Source organism: Cornus florida, unplaced genomic scaffold (assembly GCF_030987335.1).
Source record: "Cornus florida cultivar Cherokee Brave unplaced genomic scaffold, ASM3098733v1 CherokeeBrave_3.0.0_Hap2_Chr02, whole genome shotgun sequence".
Classification (NCBI taxonomy): domain Eukaryota; kingdom Viridiplantae; phylum Streptophyta; class Magnoliopsida; order Cornales; family Cornaceae; genus Cornus; species Cornus florida.
The window spans coordinates 21,466,503-21,478,087 of record NW_026775572.1 but is presented as its reverse complement, the minus strand read 5'-3'; the positions used below and the strand labels follow the sequence as shown (position 1 = coordinate 21,478,087).

General features: G+C 33.7%; 1 protein-coding gene across 3 annotated transcripts; it reads left to right on the top strand.

Moving 5' to 3' along the window:
• The first annotated feature begins 4,095 nt into the window (after positions 1–4,095).
• LOC132294195 (uncharacterized) lies at positions 4,096–11,462 on the top strand. Of its 3 annotated transcripts, none has more exons than XR_009477999.1 (10): positions 4,096–4,469; positions 4,796–4,897; positions 5,007–5,166; positions 5,514–5,693; positions 7,361–7,495; positions 7,791–7,873; positions 9,412–9,505; positions 9,614–9,713; positions 10,913–11,022; positions 11,115–11,462. XR_009477999.1 is itself a non-coding variant. In XM_059791965.1 (10 exons), exons 1-8 carry the CDS (start codon positions 4,111–4,113, stop codon positions 9,701–9,703), a joined length of 1,203 nt encoding a protein of 400 aa, XP_059647948.1. In that variant the 5' UTR covers positions 4,096–4,110; the 3' UTR covers positions 9,704–9,713; positions 10,913–10,929; positions 11,115–11,462. The 3 variants fall into 3 exon arrangements, 1 of the variants encoding a protein (XP_059647948.1); XM_059791965.1 differs by having other exon boundaries at positions 10,913–10,929; XR_009478000.1 differs by lacking the exon at positions 7,361–7,495.
• The last annotated feature ends 123 nt before the right edge of the window (positions 11,463–11,585 follow it).

Sequence of the window (11,585 nt, the reverse complement as noted above, 5' to 3'; positions counted from 1 at the left end):
CTTTGGGATTTTCAACCTAAAAAAATGTCATTAAAAGTGGAGTACAAAACATGTACAACCTCTTAGAATTTTTAACCTTAAATTTCATTAAAAGTTTATTATTTTTATGTTTAATGCAAAACTTTTGTAATTCTTGAAATTTCCAAACTTTAATAGTATTTGATGTCTCTTAAAATTTTGAACAATAACATAAAAGTCTATTATATAAATAGAGGTAAAAATTACAAGATCAAGCTCCAATATTGAGGGAGCAGCAAGATTAGATGTTAACAAGAGCATTACAAGCAGGGATCACAAGAAGAAGAAGTACCAAGAAGCATATTTCATCAATTAGCTTTGGTAGTGAGGATGAGAATTCATGTGCAACAAATCAGGAGCATCAATTAGCTTGGTTAAGTTATTTGCTTGTTTTGAATTCTCTACTCAGTTTAGCTCATAGTGATGAATTCATATTAAATTGTTTTAATATTAGGCATAGTGATGATAAAATGATTGTTAGGTTTCGTTCAACAAATTAACAATTATTGAGTTTTCTTGTACTCATGTTGAAGTACTTATTTGAATATGAGTATTTTATTGTATTCTTTATTTGAATTACATATACCTTCTTCTTTTTTCCTAATGAGGACTTGAGTTTGGTTGTTCATGTTATCTAAAGCTTTCAATTGTTTTGGTTTTCATTTTATTTGCATTTGTAAATTCAATTTTTAAAACATTTTTGCTTAATCTTCCTTGATCCCGTTTCTTGAAAAAATTTAGATAGTATTTGTATGTCAACTTATTTCTGTAAGTTTTGGATTGCTATTTTTTATTTTTTCTTTCTCCATTGCATTTATTTTTTGAAAGTTCGTTCATCTTGATAAACTTGAGTCCATGAAAGGAAAGTCTTAACAAAAATGTTATAATGTTATAGAAAGAAAGTACATGTAATCTAGAGGAAGAATACAACAAAATACTCATATTCAAATAAGTACTTCAATATGACTACAAGAAACTCAATAATTGTTAATTTGTTGAACGAAACCTAACAATCCTTTGATCATCACTAAAATATAATTGTTTATATATATATATATATATATATAATTATCATATTGTAATTCACATGGATCAAGCACAAAAGGAATAACCTTCTAGCATTTTGCATTGTAAAAAAGAAGACGCTATGAGGACTTGAGTTTGGTTGTTCATGTTATCTAGAGGCTTTCCATTGTTTTGGTTTTCATTTGATTTGCATTTGTTAATTCAATTTTTAAAACATTATTGCTTAATTTAGATAGTATTTGTATGTCAACTTGTTTTTGTGAGTTTTGGATTGCTATTTTTCCTTTTTTCTTTCTCCATTGTATTTATTTTTTGAAAGTTCATTCATCTCGATAAACTTGAGTCTATGAAAGGAAAGCCTTAACAAAAATGTTATAATGTTATGTCTTCTTTCCTATAATGCAAAATGCTGAAAGGTTATTCATCTACACGTGTTCTTTTGCTAGTATATATTAAATGATTCATTTGAATTTTCACATTTCTCATAAAACGCTATCTCAATCATGTGGTTAAATATAAAGAGTTCTATGACTTTTATCATGAATCTCCCTCACCACAAATTAACCATTTTAACCGGTGAAGTGAAAAGTATATTAAATGATTTATTTGAATTTTCACATATGTAAAAAATAAAAATACGTATCTCAATCCAATAAATAAATACATAAAGCTTATGACTCTTTTTATGAGAGAGCTCTCGTACAAACTCTCTCAACACGAGCTCCCCATTTTAACTAATAAAATAAAAAATATATTAAAAGATTCATTTGAATTTTCACAAGTCTAAAAAAAACTATCTCAATAAATATAGAAAACTCATGATTCTTCTTATTTGCTCCCTCACCACGAGTTCTCTATTTTAATCATTGAAATGAAAAATATATTAAATAATTTATTTAAATTTTTAAAAATGTTTTAATCCATGGAGCTTTCAGAGAGCATTACTCAACGGGATTCAGGAAACAAACAACTCTCATGGTATTGGAAAAAATGAAGTGGGGCTTGTGCAAGTTGGCAACTTGGCATTTGACAACGAGCCTTGGAAGACAAGTACGCCATGTACGGTGGCATTAAAATAATAATTATTTTTCCCCTCTTAAAATAACCACTTGCCCATAATTAAAATCGATTCTTTTAAGAATAAATTATTTTAGAAGCAATTATGGAAGAGATATGGGGAGGGATGGATGAGGATTTATGGGAAGGGAAAGTGTTTTTTTAATTTTTTATTTGGTTGAATAGAATGGACAGCAAAAAGGGTGATAGAGTGATTCTTTATTTTTGTTTGGTTGAAAGGAAGATAACGAGAGTTTTTATATTTTTTTACAAGTACACTTTCATTATATAAAATTATAAAAGGTAGATATTTATTTCAAAAAAAAAAAAAAAAACCCTCAATTATAAAAAATCAGCATTTTTTATCCCTGCACTGCAAAATCGAGCAAATCAGTACCATAACTATAGAAATGTGCAGTTTGGCCCCCTAACAGTCCTTTTCGGCTCATCTCCGGCCAACAGTTGCACACCTGAATTGTACTTTTTTTTTATAATTCCATCTTTGCCCATCCATTTGACCATTGTAGCCCTCTTTCATTCTCTCTCTTCTCTCTCCACCTTCCATCACCTACCCTTCATCTCTCTCTCCATAAATATACAGATCCATACATCCCTTAAATGAACAAGATATATATACCCACATATATAAATATATATATATACACAATCTCATTTTATTTTTCTAATTTTATATATTTATTACTGTATTACTTATTTCCATATATGTAATACAGTAATATTTTTGTTGATGTGGTCAGCTATGATTGGTCAGGATTCAGGAACCTAAGTTTGTCATAAAAGTAAAAAATAAAAAAATAAATTTATCCCAAGCTTGTCGGCTACTAGTTATATCCAAAGTTTGTCAGCTACCAAATTTTCATTCCCTAACTTCTATGATTTAAAATCCAAAGCTTTTGTACATAAAATTAATAATTCTATAAGAAATTTTCCATTTGGTTCTTGGAAAATTTGCAGGAAAACAAAAAGAAATACAAGGACTAAGGGATATGAATCTTGAAAAGAAAAAAAAACAAGTGTTTTAGAGAGAGACTGTAAATTGTAGAGAGAGGGAGGGAGAGTACCATATGCAAAGACGACGTATATAGTATTTTCTAATTTTAATTTTATTTGTCTTTTTTTTAAATGTTAATTATAATAGGTATTTTTGTAAATGTACAATAATGGTGACCGGAAATGAGTCGGAAAGGACTACTAGGGGGTCAAACTGCACATTTATAATAGTTGTGGTACTGACTTGCTCAATTGTGTAGTCCAAGGAGTAAAATGCTGATTTTTGATTGTTGAGGGGTTTTTTTTTTTTTGCTTTTTTGCCTTTCAAAATACTTAAAAAAGGTTAAAATTGTAAATTACAAATTTATAGGCAGTTATGTCTTTTTCTCTCCTCTCTTCCTCAAAAGTGGGTAGATAGAAAAACATAAAAAAACCTCTCTTCATTTCTCTTCCCTTCAACCAAATACGAAAATATACGAAAATATTTATCCGTCCCTTCTCCTATTCATTTGAGAGGACATAAAATGATCTCGGCCATATTCGGGTCGGCCAGTCGGGCCTGGAGCACTATTGGACTATTAGGTCACGCATGGACCAACTCACCGACCTGGACGCCATCATGACATACCCAGGCCCAGTTTCACCAATATTTTGAGCGGACTTCCTATCCAGCACGGCCAGAAGAGAGGACCCAGCCCAAATGGGCCCAAGTTTGGTGGTCAAAATAGAAGTTTAAGGGCAAATGTAAACTTCTATGAAGAGCGAAGGAGAGACAGGCTGTTTGGATTGTAACAAAATTCATTCCCAATATAGAAAACTATTTCTTGTATCTTCAAATGATTTGCAAAATTAATTCATCAAAATTAGATGCATTTAAAATTTGCAAATCATTGGAACTATGGACAACCAAGTATTAGGTAAATTTGGTGAATTAATGTTTTGTTACAAAAAAAATATATATAATAATAATAATAATAATAAAAAATAAAGTTGTGAGAAATGGGGGTGGAGTCGCTAAGTGGAGTATGTATTGTTTTTTCATCTTCCCTCCTTCCAAACAAACCAGAGTTCGAAAGAGAACCATTTTGCGTTTCCGTACACGTTTGTCAAATGTCTCTCTCGCTCTACCGGCAATGCACTAGTGCCTCTCCGACTCTCTTCCTGCGAGCTCGAAGTTTCCGATCCAACGCAGCAGTCGAAGCCCTAACCAAAGCATCCGAAAACAAAACCCCAAACATCGTCCTCTACAATTACCCCTCATTTTCAGGAGCCTTCTCTGCTCTCTTCGCTCACCTCTTCCACTCTCACCTCAATCTCTCCTACCTCATCTTGCCTTTTTCTTCCGTCGAACCCCTCAGGTATATATACAAATTCACACACACAACACACGCTTTCACACTACACACACTTAAGTAGATACGTATCTGTGTATTCGTATTAACTTGTTGATTTTCTTTGAGCTTTATGTTTGGATAATCACTCAGATGATGATTGTATTAATGTTGACTCAATTGGAGTTTATGATTTATTGTGAAGCTATTTCATGTTTTCTATAAGCAATTAACCAGATATGTAACCAGATATGTTTTGTATTTTCTGTTATTTTGTAAATTTTCAACAGTTCTTTAAGCAATTAAAGGGATATGTTTAATTGTTTATTCAATTAATTGTCCATTTAACACAGGGTTGAAGATTTGTGCGTTGAAGGACTCAAGAAATGTTACCTTCTTGATTTCCTGGGCCCGAGGGGATTTGCCTCTGAGCTTGCACATCGAACCTCAAGCGAGTAAGTGAACTCTGTGCTGTTATTTTTCTTGATGGTGGTTTTGTTACCTTCTTATTTGATTGAATTGGGAATGTGAAGTGGCTTATAGCGCCATTATTGGTTTAATTAGGGTGATAGGTTTTGATCATCGGAAATCAGTATTGTCCAAGATTTCCTCTAAAGAAGATCGTAGTGAGAATGTTATATTTCATGTTGATCTTGAGAAGAGTAGCTCTACTTCCGCGTATGAATATTTTTCTGCAGAACTTTCAAAAATGAAAATTTCTGATGTAAGTAGATCTGTATTTATTAGTGCTTTAATTAGTTTGTGTGCTTTACTGTGGTTGATTAAGGCTGTATATGGTTGTCAGAATTGGATATCACTTGGACTCCTAACTTGATGGAATTCAAAAGTTTATATTGTACTCTTGTGGATTCATTGCATGTTAAATTGGACCAAACACAACTCGGGCTGTTTTCAAAATCTTGCTTTTATAGAGGATTTGTTTTATAGAGAATTCAAATCCAAATTTAGATTTATGAAGTAGCTGTAAGATCAAAGTGGATCTCCAAGGATCCAATTCGATGCAACCAATTGGAATGTCGAGTTAAAATATTATTTATTTGTACAAAACAGGGGGAGGTCATGAGTCTACTAAACCCAAAGGACCGAGATCGTGTCGAAATGGTTCTCAAGTACATTCAGGATGGGGATCTTCACCAATGGAGCTTGCCAGACATTAAATCATTTAACATAGGTCTTGGTGAATGGCGTTCTACATTGAATTGCATCACTAATCCAGACATGTATGAGCAGGTTCAGTAGTTTGTATTTGGATTCCCTTATTCATTAAACATGCTTTTGAAATTAGTTTTGCCTTGCATTACTTTTTAACTGCCAATGTACTATATATTTTTCTTCATTGGACAATTGAGAGTTAACCTTTGTGTAATTAAAAGCAAACAAAGAACCATTTATAGATGTCTTATGCATGAACTTCAGTGTTCAGCGACTGTTTGAGGGTTATGGCCTACTGTTGTGCCTTACATTTGAACATTCATTCTGTTTTACATTGATCATGCACTTCATGACAGATGTGGGGGCATATATGTCTACATCAAACTTCAGTAGTTGTAAATTTTTATCAATCATGCCACTTTTGTTGCTTTGTTTTTCCAAGTCCAATGAGTAATCAAGGGACATATCAAATCATTGAAGTTTCAGAAATTTTCCAATGTTCATATTTCTATTTATATCCTTTGTTTTGTGTCCATGATAGAGTTAGTAAAGAAGGATATGATTGCATGTGGTTTAACTGATGTTATGGCCTTAGAGCGGAATGGAAATATAGGATTTATGTAGCCGATCCCAAGTAATTGGGAAAAATGCTTGTTGTTGTTGTTTTGTATTCCATAATAAACACTTCTTGGCCATGTCCTAACATGAAGAATGGACCTTAAATGTTGGATGGGACTTTCTTTAAGCATGAAAAGAAGTTGAGCTTCTGTTTAGATGAGATTTTTAGTGACTGTCAGTTGAATGGGTTAGCTTCTTATATTGAGTTGAATGAGATTCTTTTGAGTGGGCTTGTCAAGATAGTAGTATGAAGCAGTTTGGTTAGCTTCTTATATTGAATTGAATGAGATTCTTTTGAGTAGGGTTTTCAAGATAGTAGTATGGAGCAGTGACTCTAAGGATTTAGTATTAAACCAATAGTACAGAATCTACATTCCAGAGACCCGAGGATTTACATAGACACAGAAAAGAAGTGAGCTGCCATGTCAATACAGGACCTGTATTTCATGCTCTCTATGTTGACTACCTTTGTGTTCTATTGCTAAAAGGAATGTAACTCTATTCTCTATTGTACACATATTATATTTCTTTCTAGAAATCAAGCCTATATTACTAGTATTACTAAATTAATGAATATTTGAAAATTTGCTGCTGAGATTCTTTTCTTTTATAAGATTTAATTTTCAAACTGTTGTTAGAGATGGTAGCTGTTTTAAGATTTCACTTCAGCAAGTCATGCTATGCTATCCACTGATTTGTGCTATTTTAATTTTTAACACAAACAGACGAGAAAAAGAGTTATTTTATTTTATTATTATTATTATTATTATTATTATTATTATTATTATAAATGACAGTTTGCACATGCAGTTCCAATCATTGGCTGCGTAATGCACTTTCCCTGTTTCACATGCGGAGGTAACATTGTTAGATTAGTTATCATATAGGTCAATTTCTTCCCATTCATCTGTATATTTTATTCAGACACTGTGCGCATTAGAGCACTATATCATTTGCTGCATAATATTACTTTTGATGTTCCATAATCGTCACGCAGAGGATGTGCTTTTATGTAGTTATCACTTATATATGCGTCAGTTTTTCCCCATCTATCTTTGAATTACGTGCAGCAATTCAGGGACATAGATTCATTTATCTAACTTGGCTCAAACTGTCTAGGTTAACAGTTACAGGAGATAAGCTCTGTGGATTTGATTACCAAGGGAAAATCTTATATCTCAGCTCGCCATAATGCTGCATGTAAATTGCTGGATAAGGTTTTCAAAGTCAAATTGGGTAGAGGATTTTATGGGGAATGTCTGGTAAAATAATTGTGCTGCCTCATTTATTGCAATTATTTTGTTTCTATGCTTTGACTATGAAACTGTATCTATATTTCCTTTGTGTAGACTATCTCTTCATCTGAAGGGCATCTACCTCATTTGGCGATGGAGATGCTATTTTTTTATTTATTTTTCCTCTTATCAATTCTTTCTTCTCTCAAACGACCTACTCCTTTTCTTCTGCTAGAACACATTCTTATTTTATTATTAATCATCATCATCTTCATTTCTCCAATATCCTAGCAAGTCTTGATTTCTTTCTTTTGATTCTTAGGGAGTAAGAGCTGATGATAATCCCGATTTAAGTGATGAAATAGGCAAGGAACTTTGCGTGAGGAGTGCTGCAGCTGGATTAAGGTATGATCTGCTTTTTGAAACAAGATTTCTGGTTGACAATTTTATTAAAATGTTGTTGTCATATTTCTGGTGGCAAAGTTTGTACCAAACATGTATACGGTTCACTGCTTAAGGAAGTCATTTTGTTTCAGGATTAACTTCCCTGCTCTAAGTTCTGAAGGAGCTTTTTTTAAAAATATCTGCATCTTTTTCTTAGGTTATATCTGCTTCTTCTTACCTGGCCTTTCGGCTCTCCTTCCCTGGCTTATCTGCTTCTCCATCCTTGGTCTTATCCCCTTCTCCTTTTGTTGTTTATTGTAAAATCTTAACGATACCAGCAGCGATCTTGATCTTGTTAAATGATATTGTTTTTCCTTTGAAACAATCGGCCATTTTGTTTTTCAAGCAAATAAACTCACACCCATTTTGTCCCTACAGGGAGACATGGGCTTGAATCCTCGACCTTTCACTTTTGAAAGTTGAGGAGATACCACTGGGCTACAACCCTGGGTATGCGGCCACTTTGTGAGGCCGAACCAAACCATGCCTGCAAAAAATACGTCCTTTTTAGGGTTATAATTACATGCAGTACAGTACTATTGGTCATATATGCAGCAGGAAGGATATTGAGAAGTCCCGGAAAATTCATTCTTCAATTGGCTCTCTTCCCACCTTGTGATTTCAAAGGCATCCTCCTGTCCAATAACCACTGGCTTTAGTAATTTTTGCATATGCATGCCTTTGTTTCTAAATTACAGGTTTGCAAACTATTGCTGATTAAAAAACAGTTTTCTAGAATTTCTTTTAATTCTGTTGTTCACATCGGCATGTTGTAATTGGAAAGAACAGAAAAAGAGAATTCATGTGGGCGACCTCATTCATATGTGACAAAGGCAATGATGATGATGTCAGCTTCTTGTTCATGAACTTGAAGAAAATTATGATTTATGACCCCCAAAGGGGGGATGAATATTAATTCATGGGCAAGGTTGTTAATGTTTTCTCTCTCAAAGAATATTAAAATCACTCACCTCATCAAGAAAATTTGTACAAGGAATGACAGGCAGGTATATATAAAGGGGAGAGGTAGATTTTGGCTAATAACCTAGTTCAGATTGTCCAAGACTTTTACCCAAGCCCAATCCGGATTGTGGTCCAGTTGATCTGTTTCCATCCCAAGCCTGAGCTGGGTTAAAAACAGCCATCAAAGCCAACTAAAGTTTGGTTGGACCGGGTTTAACACATCAAAATTGTAGCTCTGAATAGAATTAGGCATGATGAATTGAATACTTGTATGTTACAATTTATAATGTTGGGAACCAACATTTAGAGACATTGTGGAAGCCCTATCAAAAGTTTGGGTTGGGTCACCATCTAGCGCTTCTGAGGTAAAGCTTTAGATGGCGTTAGGGATGAAAATCACATACTTCTATGTCACTTCCTTCCCCCACGCCCACCAAATACTTCTATGTCACAATTTATAATGCTGCTTTGTTTTGTTGTAATATTAACATGTTTTAGTTGTTGCTAATCAAAGTACAATTAATTTGTGATGTCAGGCCTATAGGAGCTGTTATTTATATGCAACGAAACAATCTTAAAATGTGTTTGAGGAGTACAGATGGTGCTACTGATACCTCTGAAGTCGCAAAGGTCTTAAACTTGATATCACAAACATGGTTTCTCTTTTTCTTTTTCTTTAGTGCTGGATATATTGGGATAAATTTATAATTAAATTTGCTTTGCATTTTCAAAATGAAGGCATATGGTGGAGGCGGCTCCCCAAGTTCCAGCTCTTTCATAATAAGGATGGATGAGTATAACCAGTGGCTTTCAATGTGTTCACCATGAGCACATTAAGGTACAAAACATATTTTTTTCACATTTCACATGTAAGGCATTCCTCCAATTATCTTCAGTTTCTCCAACGTTCTCATTTCTGTAGCATTGCATGTGTTCAGACATACTCTATATAAATTATATTCAATATGCAAGAAATTTTGTACATGGTTTTTAACATTTTTGCTGCTTTTGTTATCCAACTAATTCCTCACTGCACCTTCTTATGAGGGTATGTTCAATCATATCCTGCCATGTGCTTTAGATCCTGTTTTGATAAAATGATAAACTTTTGGCTGCTTTGTGCCATGTGCTCTGGTCTTTGACAATAAAACGATGGAGGAAATCTGTGTGCATAAATATTCCCTTCATTTTATATATTCTTTCTTTAATTAATCATTTATTACTTAGATGGTTGGCCTATCATGTTTGCATATCACGGAGTGTTTTGATAGAGCATCTCTGTTCAACCCCGCTCTAGTTTAGTGGGTAAGCTCAACGACGAGAGGGAAGAGCGATTGGTTTATGGCAGCTAGATGGTTTAGTTTGGCATTCGCATAAAGTCATAGGAGAATTGGGAGAAAAGAATTCATACTATGATGGAATTCAATGATTCTGTTTAGTGAGTCAGTTAATAGCTAAATCACTGAGCAGACAATATTGACCTCCTCTTCTCCTCACTCCCAACCCTAATCCGCAAGGGTCGAGGCCAGCAACAACGGGAAAAATATACCAATAATAAAGTAGTAAGTAGAATAAAACACAAAAATATCAACAACTAGAAAAGAAAAACCTCATTTGAGAAAAGTTTATCTTAGAAATAAGATTTGCTAGTGATTATAATTTTTTCACCGGTGCTAAACAGTCCTGAATAGTTAAAGCTTATGCTAAATTACACTCATATTTGAAGAGCATCTAATCTTCGACGACGTATGATGCATTCTAGTTTATGGGATTTATTGTGAGTTCTCAATTCTTCACAATGGACCCAAGTGTCAAGTGTTGGGTTTGACATCTAAAAGGAGTATATTGTCACATTAACTGTATTTATGTTGGAGAATTCCTTAAAATACTTACAATAACATGACTCCCTAATGTCTGAAAAATAGAAATGTTCCTGTTTTTCTTGTCCTGGTCATTGAGGGATCAAGTTATTTTATTTTATTTTATTTTTTATTATAGTAATAATAATATTTATTATATATTTTTACTGGAATGCAGGTCATTGCACACTGGAGGTAAAAACAATTCCCTGGACCCTATGTCTAAAAGAATTACTGGCAGGCCGAGCAAACATTCAATTTTATTCCATTTATCCATATTCCCTAGAGGTTATTTTTTTTCTTTTTAATAAACCGACCTTCGTTAGCAGTTGAGTTCAGATCAAATTCGACTCGTTAAATTTGCTGGTTTTTCTCAACAGTTGGGATGAATGTGGAAGGAGGTTCGGGGACAGGGCAAAGGGACCCAGAGGTGAAGGACGGGTGTCCCGACAACATCTTGCTCCATCTTGATGCTGGTGCTTTTGGTGTCTCTTTTTTTTTTTTTGTTTTTTGTTTTTCAGTTCATTATGTTTGTATAACTGCTTTGCAGAGAATGAGAGCAGCTAGGAGGGGAAGCTTGCCCCTCTAAGAACAAATCATCATTACTCATGAGAACCTTAAAATGTGGAGGGAAAAACCAACAACCATACTATTTTTATGTACATGTATTGCTTATGTCTTTAATTTGCTCTTATTCATGCATTTAGGTCTTCTATGATTTCTTAAAATTTCATTATCTTCACCTTTAACCAAATTGTTGTCTGGTACTCGATTGTTTAGTTCTCTCCTAGAAACGTGAATATTTATCGAATCTCAATCAATTTGGAGAGGATCCCTCTTTCTCATTTAAT